Here is a 19890-nt window from a genome sequence, read left to right as displayed (position 1 = left end):
TTCAAAAGATTATTAATCACCATGGCAGGATTCAAACCCAGTGCATTGGCTGAGTTTCCAGATTAATGGCCTAGAATAATATCACTAGGCCATCGCCTCCCTTGAGGTACTATTGTAAATATAGTAAAGAAAAGACATTTCATGCTGATTCCTTCCTGACTGAGAGGTAAAAATACAACAGGCTGTGGCCATCTGAAAGCTCAACCATTACCTGACCTTAATCGCTTGAAATCATGTTATCCTACCTGGCATTCTTAGAGGGACCCAATATAGATCTATTGCAGCATAGCCACAACACTATATACATTGTGCATGCATGGTGTCACAGACCTGTGCACCATCCCCATACAGTGAACAGCACTCCAGATGACCTGTGATATGTAACGCTGAGTTAGCTGACTATCAGAGTTTTGTGAGTGGGCTGCATTGCAATAATCGTGAAGTCCCATTTTTGACAATGGTGTGATTAATCCCACTAAAAATAAATGTGGAAGACAAGTTATTAAAATGTGTGCGCTAATATTGCATCAAGAATGTGCATAACCAATGAAGATTGTTTGATGTGTGCATTTTTTACTCTTGTCGATTGTGTTGCTAGAATCATAGTAACTTCACAGTAAAAATAAGTACTTTTCAATTTGTGACAATTGTGTACCCAAATCATCTTGCTGGAAATCTGACATGTCAACATTATCCCAGCACGATAAGTGTTTAGCTGATTAAAGACCATTCTGCATTAATATCTACATTTCCCTTGAAAAGGGGCAAAAACATCTTGAGTTGCAGCTTCTGATTGGTCTCCTGTGGCCTCTTCAGAGATGTTGCTTACTTGGGATATGAACTGAAGACGTAATTGTTGAAATCGCACACTCACTGAATTGGCTACTCAAACAGGCTGATGCCATCCTCAAAATCAAATGGAATAGGAGTGAAACATTACAAATAAAAATCACTTTTGTCTAATTGCCTTTAGATTCGCCCTCAACGATCATCACATGCTGGGATTGTTTCGCCACTGGATGTTGATGAGACAGACAGAGCAAGCAAGTAAGGAACAATGTTAAATAAAAACTGAAAGAACTGCAATTGCTGTAAATCAGAAAAAAGAAACAGAAATTGCGGTATGAGCTCAGTGGGTCTGGCAGCATCAGTGAAGAGAAATCAGAGTTAACGTTTCAGATCGAAGGTCTCTCGACTCGAAACATGAACTCTGATTTCATTCCACAGATGATGCCAGACCTGCCGAGCTTATCAAGGAATCGTTTTAGTTGTGTCTTTTAGTAGGTATCGTTTATGCTTTATTGTCAATCCAGTATTTCCCGGACGGATGATTATCAGTTAAGTTTTAACAAAAGGTTAAATTTGATGTGTGTGCCAAGTATATTATATGGACCACATCTCTTGGTCGGGTACTGATGTATACCCAATGTTCAACTATATTTTCATATAGGCGAATGTGAGGACTGCAGACGCTGGAGACCAGAGCCGAAAAATGTGGTGCTGGAAAAACACACCAGGCCAGGCAGCATCCAAGAATGCTGCCTGGCCTGCTATGTTTTTCCAGCACCACATATATTTTCATATAGTTGAACCTAGTGGTTCATATAGCATTTCAGGATGGCAATATTTTTGATACATTTCAAGTAAATGATAATTGTGGCTCACTCGATATTTATTTTCTTAGCATATGCACAGGTACCTCTCCATGCAGTATCTCATGTATGATTGCACTTGTTTTCATTTCAAAAACAACTTCTTTTACAAAGCAGTAAATCGATGTCCGAAAGCCCTGAGACATTTATTATTTTCTTAGAGTTTTAGAGATGTACAGCATGGAAACAAACCTACATGCTGACCGGATATCCTAAATTAATCTAGTCCCGTTTTCCAGCATTTGACTCTTCCTTTTCATATCCCCATTCAGATGCCTTTCAAATGTTGTAACTGTACCAGCCTCTACCACCACCTCTGCCAGCTCATTCCATACATGCACTACATCCTTTGTGAAAAAATTGCCCCTTAGGTGCCTTTTAAATCTTTCCCCTTTCACCTTAAACCTATGTCCTCTAGGTTTGGACTCAGCTACCCTGGGAAAAAAGACATTTGCTATTCACCCAGTTCAAGCTCCTCATGATTTTAGAAGCCTCTATAAGGTCACCTCTCAGCCTATTCAGCTTCCCTCTGTAACTCAAACCATCCAATACTGGCAACATCTTTCTAAATCTTTTCTGAAACCTTTCAAATCTCACAACTTTCCTATAGCAGGGAGACGAGAATCGAAAACATCCTTAAATGCTTGCAGGATGTATAATGAAAATATTAAGATATTTAAACTGTTGATTGTGTATAATTCTGCAGCTGTAGTTTAACATATTTTCATTTCTTTTCAATCATTTTTTTAACACAACTTACCAAAGTATTTGCAACGGAAAAAGTAAACTGAATACAAGTATTCATAAAGTTGGGAAAAAATCCAAATGTTAGCATTTCTGCATTGATTGGTTGTACTCTGCAGTTAGTTATGTTTTCTTTTTGATGAAATGATCACTTTGGATAATAAATGTGCAGTGTCAAAAATATATGCATCAATGCTGACCTCTGCTGGTTTCAAGCTATCAAGCTATGTGTACTTGGGGAGAGTGTAAGTCTATTTAATGGTGATTTGGATTGGCATTTTGTGTTCCAGTGTTCATCTTTGATAGCTAAGTGGCAGCATAATGCAGTTAAGTTCACTCACAGCAATACAAATGAGAGATGTGAAATGGCGCAATATATTTCATTGTTGGTGTTCATTATTTTCAGATGTGGAGATGCTGCTAATTCAGCCTCCGTTACTGAGCTCAGCAGGCTATAGAATACACTTAGCTATGTGCACTTAACTTTCCATTAGCAAAACAACCATTTTTGTTTACAGTTACTCCAATAGTTGGAGTTTAACTGCTCTCTAATTTAGTCAGTTTGCTTTGTTACCTTATGTTAGCAGTTTTCACCGGCTTAGAAGCAGTGAATAAATTCCACCTCCTGCAACTTCTGTTATGCATGTTCCTCATTTGGAGAGGGAGCAGAAATTTGTCGTCTCTGACAAGCAGGAGGAATAAGGACAGAGGAGTCTAGAGCTGCCGATGGAACTGCAAATCAGAGAAAATGGGGTTCAGAAGTGATTATGTCACAATGCCACTCGAAGGCAGTATGTAACACGAGTGAGCAAAAGCATCAAAATAGAATTTTGATTGAATGAGCGACCTTTGACAATAAGATGTATTGGTTGAATTATACAGGGGTCAGTGGCCCCTCCCTGGCTAAAAATTTATAGATTGGCGAAATTGGCCCTGGGAAAGAATGGAAGCTGCCCCCTTTTAATGGCCAATCAGCTGTAAGTTGGCTGGAGGCAGCAGTTCTGCCCTTGAACTGCTCCTGATTACCTTCCATCCAGTGGGAGCAGTGGCAAAACTGCACTGCACATGGGTAATGGTTGCCAAGGGTGGGTGGGGGATGTGAGCTGTGATGGATTGGAGATTAAAGTGTGTTCAGAGGTCAGTGGGTAGGTGGGCTGGGGCTCAGGAATTACAGACAGGGCAAGGGCACCTTTTGGGATGAGGATGCTATGATGATTACTGCTTGCGTGAGATGGTGCCCTCTGAGCCTAGGGAGCACTACAATGAAAGCCTGTCACTCCAGTCCATCACCTTCACTGGCCACCATCAGCTGGTGCACGGAATCTGCCAGGCTGGCAACTTGGCATAGGCATTTCTCACTGTCAATTAAATTTCGGTGCTGGAGAGGTTCACCCAGATTCTGGGGGATGTTGTAAGGTAGCAGTTTTCCCTCAATTCCCTCTTAAGGACTTCGTTTGGCAGTTACCAGGTGACATTTTGCCGTTGGTATGATTAAGGTGGGGGGGGGAGCTGGGGTAGACAGGCAGTGGGCAGACAAGCAGTTGGATTTAACACGCACACGCCCACATACACACCTTCACATCCACCTGTGAGATGGGGAGTGTCCCATGTCACCGCATGTGTCAAACGTCTGACCAGCTGCCCTGTGTGATTACTTCCAGGTAGAAGGCAGGAATATCTAAGACTTACTGCTGAAGCATTAGCAGGAGGCAAACTATAAAAATTCACACGACCATGCTTCAGCAGCAACAATTACCTGGCCGTAGAGTCACAAAATCATACAGCATGGAAACAGACCTTTTGATCCAACATACTCATACCAACCAAATTTCCCAAACTATATTTGCCTGAATTTGGCCCATGTCCCTCTAAACCTTTCCTATTCATGTACCTGTCCAAATGTCTTTTAAATGTTGTAACTGCACCTGCATCTACCACTTCCTCTGGCAGTTCATTCCACATACAAACCACCCTCTTTGTGGGAAAAGTTGCCCCTTGGATCACTTCTAAATCTTACTCCTCTCACCTTAAAAATATGCTCTCCAGTTTTGAACTTCCCTTCCCTAGGGAAAAGACCTATGCTTTTCATCTTATTAATGCCTCTCATGATTTTATAAACCTTCATAAGGTACCTCTCAACCTCCTAAGCTCCACTGAAAACTGTCCCAGCCTCTCCTTATTAATTCAAACCCTGCAGTTCCAGCAACATCCTTGAATATCTCTTCTGAACCCCCTCCTATTCAAAAGTATCCTTTCAATAGCAGGTCTATTGACTGGAACTGCACACAGTACACCAAAACTGGCCCTCACTAACATCCTGTACGACCTCAACATGACATCCTAACTCCTATGCTGAATGGTCTGAACATTGAAGGTAAGCTTGCTAAATGCCTCCTTAACCGCCCTGTCTACCTGTGATGCAACTTTCAACGAACTGTGTACCTGAACCCTTAGGGGTCTCTGTTTACAACACCACCCAGAGCCCTAATATTGTTCATCTTAACAAAATGCAATTCCTTTTATATACCCAAATTAAACTGCACCTGCTGCTCCTCAGTCCATTGGCTCAATAGATCGAGATCCCTTTGTAATCTTAGATAACCCTTTTCACTGTCCAATACAGCCACCAATTTTTGGTGTCATCCACAAACTTACTAACCATTGCTCCTAAATTCCCATCCAAATCTGGTAAATAAATGACAAACAGCAGTGGATCCCTGATGAGATAATTCTCTGGGATAAGAAGTGAGTCAGGAGGATGGAGCTGTCATACATTTAGCAGAGAATTGCTGCCACACCGTGCCCTGGTGCTGAACTCTTGCTGTTTTCCAACTGCCTGTCAAAGGCTGTATTTGTCAGTTATTTGATAACAGCCAAATGACTATGCCATTTGAGGTTATGGCGAGGTAGCTTTTGAGATGAAGGCTTTTGAGGTGACATATCTGGTGTAAGTTCAAAACCAAATCAAACTATTATGGTCACGTCAGTAATTTAGTAACTGCCTTAATTAGATAGGTCAACATCTTGCAGAACACAATAATAATCAACCAGCCAATCTGGCCTCTTACAGAAACCTGCAGTGTTAAACTTTTACATGGTGCTGATATTCTTGCATTTCTGCTTTACATAACTCTGCAAGGCAATGCCCTAGGTATGAGGATGATCCAGTCAAGAACTAGTATATTCATCATTCCTCATGAGAAATGCAGTCCTAACTTCAGTGATATGCCTGTATACAGAGGCTATTGGGGAAGGTCCATGATAAAAGCCACACTACTATCAGAGAGACTCAAAGCAGTATCATCAGAAAATGTTACTCCACCTTTTATAGCCTCCACATCCTTTATTTCAGTTAACACCTGAGATGTAAAAGTAGCTTATAAATGGATCCTTGCATTGTGATGATCTGAATGCTCATCAATGGAGCTTCATATTTACATGTTGGTCACTTACATATTTTCTATTGTCCTACCTACATTACCATCGATTGACAGCTGTTGAATGTGCCATAGCTACCTATGGGAGTCAATATTGTTTCAATTGTTATCCTTTTATCTTAAAACCTTTTTGGATCCTCCCAAAAGAAGTGGAATTCTTCTTTGGAGTAAGCCAGGAGCCAATATATGTTGTGGTAACAGCTTCAATTATTTCACCATTTATCTGATTTCTCGGGGAGCAGGGATCCTGACACTGAAATCAAATGGGATCATAACCCCCAGATATGATGAGCAGGGAGGATGAAGTCACATGCTAGTAATTTGGCCGTGGAGTGACCAGAGGAAAGGCTCACGTCCAATTAAGTTTAATAAACGGATTCTCAGCACCCGAGGGTTGACCGGCTCAGAGGAAATTACATCCTGCAGTTCAAATCTGAGAAAGGGAACCTTCGTTTGGACATGTTCTGTCTCTAACCTTTATAAATTGTAAATTCAAAGGTAACATTATCACAGAGTGACACGTGGTAAGGAAGCTCAGCGTTTAGCACTGCTGCCTCACATCACCAGGGGCCCGGGTTCAATTCTAGCCTCGGGCAACTACCTGTGTGGGGTTTGCACGTTCTCTCCTTGTTGGTATGGGTTTCCTCTGGGTGCTCCGTTTCCTCCCACAGTTCAAAGATGTGCAGGTTAGATGACTTAGCCATGCTAAATTGCCCAGAGTTTTCAGGGATGTGTACATTAGGTGCATTAGTCAGGGGAAGTGTCGAGTAGTAGGGTAGGGGAATGGGTCTGGGTGGGAGGGTCAGTGTGGATGTTTTGAGCCAAATGGCCTGTTTCCACAATGTAGGGATTCTATGATTGGATTACAATTTCCAAGAAGATAATAACTTATTAATTAGAATGTCAAATTTCTTTGTAAAACTGAAAGGTAACACAAGAAGAGTTCATATTTTAAGATCTTTACTGTTGGAGAAGACTGAAAGCAATCCAAATTAAATATTCTCTGTAGTGTACATGTTAATTTATTCTTGAGACCACAAAACAGAATATTCCCCTTTTTTTCCTTTTAGCACAAATGAAAACATTTCACAAGTGTACATTATACTATGTTTTAAGTAGACATTCAATTCTCATGGAATGAATATAAGTGTTTAATTCTGTTCTTTTCGTTCCTCTGTCTGGGAACTTTTAATTTTACAACTCTTTCACAGTATGCCATTTCCCTCAAATAGAAATTAGCTGAATCCTGCAATCTCACTTTAACTCACCATTATTTCAATATTTTCAATGTGAACAAAAGTTCCCCTTCACATTCCTACCATTTTGAAACTGTTCCTTTTCTTGAATCCCAACAAACTAATCTTGTCCAAGAGTTTTCAAAGGTACCTTGGACCCTTCCTTTCTTAAAGCTTATCAGTATTGCTGTGTGGGTCACATGGTCATTGTAACTAGGTAGAAATTCTGATTATCTGTTTTTGAGAGCTTTCTTTTAGCTTCTAAGTGAACAGGCAGTTTATAGCACAACTGTTCTTACCCCAAGGTTCTCAACATTTTGGAGACTTTGGAGACCCACAGTCTAACCATTGTTATATCTCCGGCTGTTGCCATTATCCCCTTTCTCAGTAAAAAACAGCCTGCCCTTTTTCAATCTCTCAAAATTAAAATTAAAATTTAGAGATTAAACCTTCCAGTCAGACTTCAGAGCAGGACCCGTGACTCTCTTTATTTTATCTTCAGTTAAAGATACAGTTGCTATACAATAATGTATGGTAAACAGGCAGGAGGCTGGAAGAACATAGCAAGCCAGGCAGCATCAGGAGGTGGAGAAGTCAACATTTCAGGTGTAACCCTGCTTCCTGAAACTTTGACTTTTCCACCTCCTGATGCTGCCTAGCTTGCTATGTTCTTCCAGTCTCCTGCTTGTCTACCTTGGAATGCATCATCTGCACAATAATATATGCCTGGTAATTGTTACACATACCAAGCAGGGAAGACTGCGAACCCCTGTGTTGGTCTGCGGGCTTTAAGAACTGCCCCTTGACCACCATGCTTGTGGAGACACCTCCACACATTTTTCAAACTACATGTTCAAAGGTAGCAAGATGCATCTCTGGAGCAGATGTGACTTGAACCAAGACTTGAACTTCAGTTCTGAAGAAGGGTCAACGGACCAATATGTTAACTCTGATTTCTCTCCACTGATGCTGCCAGATCTGCTGAGTTTTCTTTCCCAGTGATTTAGTTTTGTTTCTTGAACCGAGGCCTACTGGTCCAGAGGCAGGGACAGTACCCCGGCATCACAAAGAATATTCATCCTCTGAGAATAGAATTCAATAGGCTGTTATTTACCCCTTAACTGACAATTTCCTGTCCTGGGCAGTTAGCCCTTTTGGCTGCTGCTGTTGCCTTTGGAAAAATAGCCCTAGTGCTAGCATATACAAGCATGACATTCCTGATGAAGGGCTTTTGCCCGAAACGTCGATTCTCCTGCTTCTTAGATGCTGCCTGTCCTGCTGTACTTTTCCAGCCCACACTTTCGATAATGATGTCAATTCGCACCATTATATTATTTGTCAGTTAGTTCAACTCCAAGTCTTGAACAATTGTATAATTCATGGTGATAGTATCACAAATGACTTTTTACAAATTATAACTGGAGGTATCTGTGTTACTAGTTATCAATGCCATTTCTAACATACTTGTTAAAATATTGAAATTTGCTTAACACCTCAGATGTACTTGAATTTCATATTTGCAGCTCCCTAATTGCACAGAGTAAAACTACCTTGTCTTTATCCTATACATGCAGTAATGAATAGAAGTAGTGTCGGTGATTTGGTCAAGTGTATATTTTGAATTTTCTGCTCATCCATCATTCAGCATAAATTATCCTTTGTGGTTTGATGTTCTATGAAGCAAATTTAGTTCTATGTGTTGTAACATGGTCTAAGTTATCTCTTTAATTAACTTTTCAAATTTATTGATAAATGGGTAATTTTATTTATAAGGACTTCCATCATGCAGAACTGAACTACTTAAAATATTCACAATTCTTAGGATATCATCTGAAGACAGTGGAGATATATGTGCCTATATTGATGACAGTGATGATTCTGAACAGACCGAACAAGAGGCACAGTCTCCAGGACAGATGGATCTGTTAGGGGAGATCCTAGATACCCTCAGTACAAACAGTTCCGATCAAGGAAAGCTGTGTAGTGCAAAAAGCCTGGATTTCTTCAAGTCAATGGATGATCTCAGTTACAAAGCTGTAGTGAGTACTCTACATTATACTTGTATGATTATGGTAATACAATGTGACCCTAAGTTCATTAGGTATATTAATTCAAAATATCATCACAATCGAGATTGTAATCAGGCTTTACATTGACACTGACATTTCTCAGCTTAATTCATTAGCTTAATGGACCGACTATTTTGTTTCTTAATCTTATCATGTGCACTTCATGCATGAATTTTATTGGCGTAATTGCTGGACAGATTTGTGTTGTGGCTCCCATTTTATTCCGACACGGAATGCTGTTGAGAACTAATTTCGGGAAATAAAAACCTTAACAGGTTTGTTGCCTAGTTTGAATCTTGAGGATTTGGAAAATGTTAAATAACAAAAGATGATGCAAAAAAATAGCTATTTTGTACAGAAGATTTACTGTAGTGTTTAACTGTCGTTAATACTTGGCAATAGATTTTTCTGGCACAGATGTGATGGGCTGAATAGCTTTCTCCTGCACTGTAACCATTCTCTGATTTTTTTTAAATTACCTTTCTAGCTTTTGGGATGGCTCGTACTGATTATGTCTTTTCCTATTTTGTTAGAACAAGTCCAATACTCCAAGTGAAGGAAACCTTTCTGAATTCAGTCAACGATATGGTGATAATCTGAGTTGGCACTTAGGACAAGATGATACTGTTGTCCATAGGCGGCCCCTTCCGCCATCTCCCAGAAAATCATTTTATGTTACTGAATGTCCACTCACCTTTGAAGCTTCACCTTATGAAAGCTCTAGTGTGTTTGTCGATGAGTTGATACATTTTCCTAAACTCAAGAGTGACTCAACTTTTAAAACTTCAGTGGCAACAATTGCCTCCAGCCGAGAATCAAACCCAAAGCAAAAAAGTTCAGCCGAATTACAGGAGTCAAAACGAACACTAACCAGTGAAGTCGATACTTGTGAAGAGCCACGTCAAAATACAGCAAGACAAACATCAGTTTTAATCCCCTGGGAGAAAGAAGATTTTGAGGCTGAATTGATAAGGCCAAGTGAAATAGATTTACTCCAAGAAATTGACTGTTTATGTTCCAGATTTGGAACGAGTCACAGTGTTTCCAGTATTGATGCTTCCACCACCAATACTTAGAATTAAGTACGCAGGTACAGGAGTTTTCTAAGCTTCAATTCATTCAAAGAACTATTTAAGAAACTGAAAAATTGAGAGTATACCGCAGAAACTGTAAAGGCATTCTTGACATTTTTAAGTGCAAAAGAAGTGAACATGCACTGCTTTACTGTATTATGCAAAATCAAATATAGATTTTTCTTTAAAATTTAAATTTTAATACACTGCTAAAGTGGACTATTGGAAACATTTCTGCTTTATACACTTGGGCTTAACATTTGACTACACATTGTTGCGTGGAATGGAGGTACTGATTTGACAAACCAGCAATCATGAATGCATGCACACAACAAAAGTTTAATTTAAGCTGTTAGCTGAAACATAATCAATTTGAAGTATGAGACAAGAAATAAACTTATGTTTCTACATCACATGGGGAGATTGAAATGTTGTCAGTGAGATTTCCCTGCATTATTCCACCCAAAAGAGGGTAACAAGGCAAATGCCTTGTGGTATTTAAATTCTTGCATGCTATACATAAAATACCTTATATAGTATTGAATGGATGAGATGGTATTGTCTGAATTTACAAGCACTTGAGGAGGGTACAATGGTACTACCCTCTGAGAATCCTTACATTTCAAGTCCTCCTCAAATCTCCTGGTTCATCTGTATAAATCTGCAAGCCGGTTGATCATTCTGAAATGTTTAAACACTCCACTCATTTTTTTCTTTCACCCATGTCTATAAATGAAATATGCAGTAAATTAATGCCAAATAATCAAAGGTACTGCCTTAAAATTACAAGTCATAGTCCTCTGACATCATTATGTAGCATCTTTCTGAATTTCTTTAGACCACTATCACAGAAATAAAGATTCTTTAGTGTCTAAATAGTGTAATCCTGAAAATGCTTGAAAACATGTCACTAGGCAATAATTATCAAGAATGGCAATGCAAACTGTGGTTTATAAAGGGAGAATGGAAGTCTCTATGGAGATAATGCTGTATTTGATTTAATCAGCAGTCTGTTAGTACCAATGAGTATTCAATCCACGTCTTCCTGAAAGAAGTTGAATTGTGTTTGTTACCTTCAACCCCATAAATGTTAGCTCATTTGAACCTTTCCTGAGCGATAATTTTGCAACAAAATAGTTTTTATGAGAGGTGAGTCAGCTTTCTTGAGACTTTCTTTGAGAATTTTGGCCAAACATAAAATACAATTGTTCACATTTTGATAAATTGTGAGTGTTACCAATTTTCTATGTACCCTTGCTGTAAAGTGTTTTCTTTTTGTATTGAACAAATGTGCACAAAAGCTGTAAATGTTAATAGTGAAATATTGCTGTGTTTTAGAATGTGATTGTAATAGGACTGGTGTAATGTAAATGGCAACTAACACTGGGATATAAAGAGGAAGAAGGACAGGCTGTTGGTATTCTTGTTTCATTAATGGTACTTAAGTCTGTATAAACAGGATAATGAATATGTGGATAGATGGCAACATACACAAATCTGATGATTCCAGTAACATGTGCTACACTAATGTTTAATAATTTAAAATCTTTGGATAACATTTGGTTACTTGATGATTACTTTAAATAAGACACCATTTTGCACTCTATTTTGTTACTGGAGGCATTGCTATTGGTTCTTTGTTCCTCTATCCTTTTTCTTAAAACTGGATGTTATTAAAGGACTGTTTCTGTCATTCAGAGACACGTATATAAAAATACTTTAGTTCTTTTTCAGGCATATAAAATACCTGAAACATCACTGTGGCAAAGGCTCAAACATGTGCCTTAATGGAAACAAATTGGTACTTCATTTTACCTTGGGAATGATAACATATTGGTTCGAAACTAAGCATATAATGTGCATGAAAAGATAGCACATACTTGATGTATCAAGTTGCAACATTGCTGTTGCATTATTTAGGCTGTATATCAAAACTGAAAATCAGCAGGATAATCCTATTTGATATACCTCAGACTTCCAAAAAAAAAATCAAATTGAGCTGAGTTGTGTTTTAAATTCTCTCTTGTCAATTCAACTACTCTTATTGTTGTCCTTGGTTTAGATATTGCAAATAATTTAAAAAACAGCCTCTTTGCTTTTGTCTTTTTTAGAATAACTCTGTGCAATATGAATTCTAGATACTCATTTTATATTTGAGATGTTGCTTTCAAGTTAAATCTTTGCACCAAGCTTTTTTGAATAATAAATTTTAATGTGGAATACAGAGAAGCCCCTAAAATGCATATGGGTTGAGTTAACCATCAAAACTTGCTCAATGCCAAGTGCAAAGTTAAGTAACATGATCAAGAGATCATTGTGAATAAAGATTGCTGTGGAATTAAATTTTCTCTTTTAGTGCTTTTTTTTATTTTCCAGTCTCTGTCTTTAACATTATGTTTGGTCAGAAGTCCACTCTGACCTTAATGCTCTGTAGTTTATATAATTTTCATAATTTAGAGTGCACTTTTTCCGTATGCATTTTGTTAACCTATTGAATGGCTTACATTAGAAACATTTACGTGTTAATTGTTAAAAATTGAATGTTGCCATTACCTGTTGCTTGCAAAATGTATATATGCATGTTCAGTAAAATAAGTGACTTGCATGTTTAATTTATGCAAAAAATTATTTGTTCATTTAAGCATTTCGTTAACATATTTAGTATCCATGAATCACTAACCAATTCAACTTAATATGATACATTTAAGTTGCTCTAACCTATCAAAATGTTGTAAATACTTAGCATTTTGTTGCTTCGATTCCTCCATGTTAATGCATTTTAACTGTGTCCCACTTGAATCTGGCTTTTTTGTGTATCTTGTCATCTTGCTGTTTGTTTTAAAAGTCCAACAGAATTGGCAGTAATTTGACTTTTAAAGCACCAGTCACTGTTACGACTAATCTGCAGAAGTGTCATTGATATCAATTTTAATTTCAGCATTCATTGTGGAGGATCATTTATAGAGGCCATCCATTTTTAACTAGGTTAACACAAGCTATATTCCACAGCATCTTACCCTATTAGTGGTGTTAACTTGCCTTTTGGATTCAAAATGTACTGAGAAAGTTGGACCTTCTGCTTTCTCGTTGAATCTGCATTTCCAACTGACCCAGATTTTGATGTACAAATTCCAAATTCAGCCGCTGGCATATATTTTCAACAGAGCATTTTTGTGACAATTATGTGAGCACTGTACCAATTAAGGATATATCTGTTTAAAATGAAACCCAGTGACCATTTCACCGGAGCGACAAATTAGGATACTTGATGTCTTTGGCTAACCTGATGTTTTGATGGTTCTCCATACTGCTGTAAAATATCTAGAGAAATTGTCAAAAAAATCGAATAAAGTTATTCTTCAGACTTTGCAGAGCTGTGCTTTGCCTTTGCCGAACAATAAAGTTTCAATTTTATGTTGAGATGTTCTGTTTAAGTTGTTTCTTTCAAATAGTGGCAAAGAATTATTATTTGGGTGTCACAATTAATCAGGCCTATGCTATTAATACTCTGCAAATATGATTCAGATCAATTGAAATGTAGGCAGTTAGTTGGGTATGTTTCAGCAATTTTAATTGCAAAGCTAAATCATTCATTTAGTTCAAAATAACAATCCACCTTCACTGTAAAATCAGTGAAGTTTCTACGAAGTTAAATTCTATTCAGAAAAAGCTAACTCTGGGAGAAGGAACAAAGTAGAGAAGCTAGCTGGAATGTTATAATAAAACAAAGAACTGCAGATGCTAGAAATTTGAAATAAAACATAGCAGGTCTGGTAGCTTTTGTAGAGAGGAAAATGGGTTAACATTTTCAGTCCAGTGACTATTCATCAGAATGAAGAGTTGAAAGCACATGAAACTTAAAACATTAGCTCTGTTATTCTCTCTATGCAGCTGGAAAGTTGTTTAGGACATGTTAGCTAAATGCAAATCTCCTCAGATGGGCTTCAAATACCAATTTGAGAAAATGGGGTTTTTCCAAAACATTTCAAACATATTTTCACTGCAATGCAAGAACTGTTTCCATATTTTACACTCACCAGGGCGCTTTGTTATTTAAGTGATGTAGCTGCAATGGGCTCTACATCAAAAGGTGGTTTTCCATTTGAGATGGCAGCTTCTCAAAACAATCCTTAATGGGAAAAGGTAAAATGTCAGAGATCAAGCTTTCTGGAAAGAGATCATGTATATTGTGAATACTAGTCATTTAAAAAATTACTGATTAGCAAATGGTGTCTGTGTGGATAGGGCAAATTGCAAAACCCATTAATTATCAAGACCTAGTGATTGCTAGGAAATGCAATGTCTTGATATCAAAACTTCAGTACGTTCATATACTGTAACTAAATCTGGTTGCTTCTTTATATTTGATTTCATTTCATCCTGCCTTCTAAAAAATGGAAAGAATGCATATTTTGTTATATGCAAGATCACATACCCCAAATATGCAGTTTAATTTTTCTCAATGACTTTGGATTGTATTCTTAAAATCATAGGAACTGAGGTCTCTAATGGACGTTCTTGTTTCAGGAGAATTCAGACTCCTGAGCCTGAGAGAGAACAATTCAATGGCAGAAAGCCTTCAGACTCTGAAATGAAAATAACCTCACTCCATGCGGAGAAGTATCTAAGAGTTGAAAGATAGCTAGCTATTCTCACACAATTTACCTATAAATTGCTTTCTTTAAGCAGTGACTGTGACTGAATAATCAGTGTGCCAACTGCCTTCTGTTCTGCAGAAAAAGCTGAATGAACTTTGAAAGAAGGTCAAAGAACAAAAAGACTTGAAGAACGTAAGGACCCCTCATTGAATTCTGTGGACTGGTGCTATTGAACAGTGTTCCCCTTTTCCTCTCCTCCCTCCGCCCCATTGTCCAACATAACTATATATGGTTGTAAATGGCTGTCTGAATGTGTATAGGGGTTAAATAAGAGGTAAGTTTAAGTTAGAGTTGTAAGTTGTTAATTCATGGTTGGAATTTATTTGTAAGAAGTAGTCATTTCTCATTATGTGCAGAAATTCCATTCAACATCAATTGTGGAGATGGCCATTACCTGGCATTTGGGAAAAACAAATATTGATTGCCATTTATTAATGCAAGCTTCAAAGTTGTCCAGATCTACTTGCATATAGATACAAGCTGCTTTAATATTTGAGGTGTTGAAAATGGTACTTCCCAACGTGCAGTCACCAGTGAACATCACCAATTCTGAACTTATTGGTCTGTCTTACCTTAGGAATAGAACATATGCATGAATAGTGATTATGGTACCTTGGATATAGTCTCTAAGGTACAATTCTGAGATTCTATCTTCTCCCAATTTTTGCAAGAACTATCCACACACACCCCACCCAACCTTCCCCCCCCCACCCCGTCACATCCCACTGACTACAATTTTGCGAGTGATATTAACACCATATTCTGTCAGGTCTTGACTGATGTCAAGAACATTCACTTACACGTCACTTCCAGGGATCCAAGCCCAGCTCCGAGATGTTTATAAGGAACGCTTTACAGGATCCGTGGGGCTGTGTTCACCATTGTTGTTTCAAGTGCTTAGGTCTATCCAGTTTTATGTTTTAATGGTTTTCTACAACTGTGTGGCTTATCAGGTCATTTTAAGGCTAGTTTCGAGTCAACAATATTGCTGTAGATCTGGAGTCCAATGTAAGTCAGACCAGATGAGAACAGCAGATTTCCATAAGACCGTAAGACATAGGAGTGGAAGTAAGGCCATTTGGCCCATCGAGTCCACTCCGCCATTCAATCATGGCTGATGGGCATTTCAACTCCACTTACCCGCATTCTCCCCGTAGCCCTTAATTCCTCGAGACATCAAGAATTTATCAATCTCTGCCTTGAAGACATTTAGCGTCCTGGCCTCCATTGCACTCCGTGGAAATGAATTCCACAGGCCCACCACGCTCTGGCTGAAGAAATGTCTCCGCATTTCTGTTCTGAATTTAACACCTGTAATTCTAAGGCAGTGTCCACGAGTCCTAGTCTCCTCGCCTAATGGAAACAATTTCCTAGCGTCCACCCTTTCCAAGCCATGTATTATCTTGTAAGTTTCTATTAGATCTCCCCTTAATCTTCTAAACTCCAATGAATACAATCCCAGGATCCTCAGCCATTCCTCATATGTTAGACCTACCATTCCAGGGATCATCCGTGTGAATCTCCGCTGGACACGCTCCAGTGCCAGTATGTCACTGTGTTGGGACCAAAACTGGACACAGTACTCCAAATGGGGCCTAACCAGAGCTTTATAAAGTCTCAGTAGCACATCGCTGCTTTTATATTCCAACCCTCTTGAGATAAATGACAACATTGCATTCGCTTTCTTCATCACGGACTCAACCTGCATGTTTACCTTTAGAGAATCCTCGACTAGAACTCCCAGATCCCTTTGTACTTTGGCTTTATGAACTTTCGCACTGTTTAGAAAGTAGTCCATGCTTGCATTCTTTTTCCAAAGTGCAAGACCTCGCATTTGCTCACATTGAATTCCATCAGCCATTTCCTGGACCACTCTCCCAAACTGTCTAGATCCTTCTGCAGCCTCCCCACTTCCTCAGTACTACCTGCCTGTCCACCTAACTTCGTATCATCAGCAAACTTCTAGAATGCCCCCAGTCCCTTCATTAATCATTCATCCAGATCATTAATATATAATGTGAACAGCTGCAGCCCCAACACTGAACCCTGTGGGACACCGCTTGTCACCAGCTATCATTCCAAAAAAGAACTTTTATCCCAACTCTGCCTTCTGTCAGACAGCCAATCCTCAATCCATACCAGTAGCTCACCTTGAACACCATAGGCCCTCACCTTACTCAGCAGCCTCCCATGTGGCACCTTATAAAAGGCCTTTTGGAAGTCTAGATAGGCCACGTCCACTGGGTTTCCCTGGTCTAACCTACTTGTCACGTCTTCAAAGAATTCCATCAGGTTTGTCAGGCACGACCTCCCCTTACTAAATCCATGTTGACTTGTTCTAATCCGACCCTGCTCTTCCAAGAATTTAGAAACCTCATCCTTAATGATGGATTCTAGAATTTTACCAACAACCGAGGTTAGGCTAATTGGCCTATAATTTTCCATCTTTTGTCTTTCCTCCCCTAAAGAACGTTACTAAACGTATGGGTGTTTATGAGAATCAACAGTGGTTACATGGTCACCATTAAGCCAAGCTTTTCATCTGTTATGATGGGATTTTTTACACATATCCCCAGAACATAAGCCTGAACTTCTAGATTACTATTCCAATGGCATTACCACTACACCACTTGCAAGGCCTATTTCCCTTCTGCTTATTCAACTTCCTCATTTGACCCTTAAATGCTTTGAAATTCAGTTGGCCATGGCAACAGTAAACTCTTCCATGTTTTGGATATACAGAGAAACCTGGATTATCCAAAGGCCACGGGCAGGGAGTATTTCACTCGGTTAATTGAATGCTGGGTAATGTAGTTTGACCATGCATTGTGACATTGCGATCTTGTTCGGATAATCTGAAATTCGGATAATCGAATGCTGGATAATCAAGGTTGCTCTGTAATAGTTCAGGTCTTACCATTTAGAATGAATTTTGGTGAAACAATCAAAGGTGGACGTATATAATTAGAAGTGGGTCCTTCAGTAGTGTTATAAAACAGAGCGAATACATTTCCTTACTCAGCAGTCATAGATCTCATTATATTTTTTGCCAATTATTCTTCAGAATACATAATATAAATAAGTGAGCATGGAGTCATTCGAGGATAGATTTTTATTAATGCACCCAATAAAGAACCAAGTTAAATGGAGATGCATGAATGATGGAATGTAGTTGAATTTCACTCCCACTGGAATTTACCTTTTGTTTAAACAGGAGCCTGTTGTTACCCTTTAATCATTTCCCCCAACTCTTAAATGTTTCATGATGAAGAAATAACACAGCCATTAGTAAAAGTTACTGTCTTTGTTGAGTATTATGCAGATACCAATTATTAAAACTGAATAAATTAATTGCTCAGTTTAACTTTATGAAAACTAAGCTAAGTGATTTAGACAATTATCCACTTGTAGCAGTAAACTGATAGAATGCGAACCAGTTATGGAGTTATAGGGTCATACAACGTAGAAACAGAATCTTTGATCCACGCCAACTGTAATCCCAAACTAAACTCGTCCCACCTGCCTGCGCTTGGCCCATATTTCTGGAATATTTCTTATTCATGGGCTTATCTAAAGGTCTTCTAAACATTGTCACTGTACCTGCACCTACAACTTCTTCCAGAAGTTAATTTCACACATCAACCACACTGTATTTTAAAAGAAAAGTACCCCATATCTTTTTTTTTCAAATCTCTCTCCTCTCACCTTAAAAATATGCTCCTAGTCTTGAAATCCTTCATCCTGGGGAAAAGACCCCTGCGATTCACCTTATCTCTACCCGTCATGATTTCACAAATCTGTAAAAAGTCACCCCTCAAACTCAGGTGTTCCAGTGAAAAAAGTCCCAGCCTTTCCTTATAACTCAAACCCTTCATTCCCAGCAACATCCTAGTAAATCTCTTCTGAACCATCTCCAGTTTAACAATATCCTTCCTATAATAGGGTGACCAGAACTGGACACAGTCCCCCAGAAGAGGCCTCACCAGCATCCTGAACAACCTCAATGTAACATCCCAGCTCTTATACTCCAAGGTCTGTGCAATGAAGACAAGCATGATAATCACCTTAACCACCCTATCTATATGCGATGGAAACTTTAAAGAATTATGCACCTGAACCCCTAGATCTCTCTGTTCTATACCACTACTCATGGATCCACTTTAAGTTGTATACATCCTGCTTTTGATTGTTTTGCTAAAATGCAATATCTCTCATTTATCTAAATTAAATGTCATATGCCACTCTAGCCCATTGACCTAGTTGACCAAGATTTCTTTGTAATCCGAGATAACCTTCTTCACCGTCCATTACACCGCCAACCTTGGTGTCATCCACAAACTTACTAATCATTTATACAAATGGGAAACCATTAGTTCAATAAGTCTTTAAGTTATTCACTGTAAACACAGAAAGAAGATCATCGCAAGTAAATAAATTAGCAATACACATTCATACGCTGAAGAAAGTTTATTTAGCTTCACAACATATTTGCATTGACATTAATTGATCTAAAGAACAGATATCTACATGTAACAAGATGTTGTGTATATATTTGATTTCTAATGTGAAGTACAAAATTGAGGCATCATTCTATAATCTACAATATACAGAAAATTTTGGGCACATTGCTGATGGTGTAAAGTAACTTGTTGAGGATTGGCATTATATTTAAAGATTTTCAACCAACTAACAATTCATTTTTATAAATCATTAAGATATTTACAGTGCCACAATTACAAAAGCACAAAATAGAAGATTTTCTTACTGACATTTCATGGACTGAAGAATGTTAAACTGCAAAAACAATTGACTTTTATTTTGCTGAGGAAATAATGTAAAATATGTTTTATCTGTGGTGTATTCATTCCATTTTACTTGCATAATTGTTTTGCATGAAATGCAGAACCAGAATAGGAAAGTTTACAATTGCAAGCTCCCATTCTTCAGTTCATAGATTTAACGCAGAGCATTGACTGTAAATTCAATTTTATTTTAAATTCCCATTTGTGATTACAATGAGCA

The 19890-nt window shown here is 38.3% G+C and overlaps 1 protein-coding gene across 2 annotated transcripts in view; it reads left to right on the top strand.

Moving 5' to 3' along the window:
- dennd1b (DENN/MADD domain containing 1B) overlaps nucleotides 1–12706 on the top strand; it is a 289551-nt gene extending 276845 nt beyond the window's left edge. For both annotated transcript variants that reach the window (XM_060830181.1, XM_060830180.1), the window contains 3 exons: nucleotides 974–1047; nucleotides 8891–9107; nucleotides 9671–12706. In XM_060830181.1, coding sequence (XP_060686164.1) covers nucleotides 974–1047; nucleotides 8891–9107; nucleotides 9671–10213 — 834 coding nt within the window. In that variant the 3' untranslated portion in view covers nucleotides 10214–12706. The remainder of the gene's footprint in view (nucleotides 1–973; nucleotides 1048–8890; nucleotides 9108–9670) is intronic.
- Nucleotides 12707–19890: the final 7184 nt, after the last annotated feature.

This window comes from Hemiscyllium ocellatum, chromosome 9, assembly GCF_020745735.1.
Source record: "Hemiscyllium ocellatum isolate sHemOce1 chromosome 9, sHemOce1.pat.X.cur, whole genome shotgun sequence".
Classification (NCBI taxonomy): Eukaryota; Metazoa; Chordata; class Chondrichthyes; order Orectolobiformes; family Hemiscylliidae; genus Hemiscyllium; species Hemiscyllium ocellatum.
Note: the sequence above shows the minus strand (reverse complement) of the source record. Positions and strands in the feature narration are given on the sequence as shown.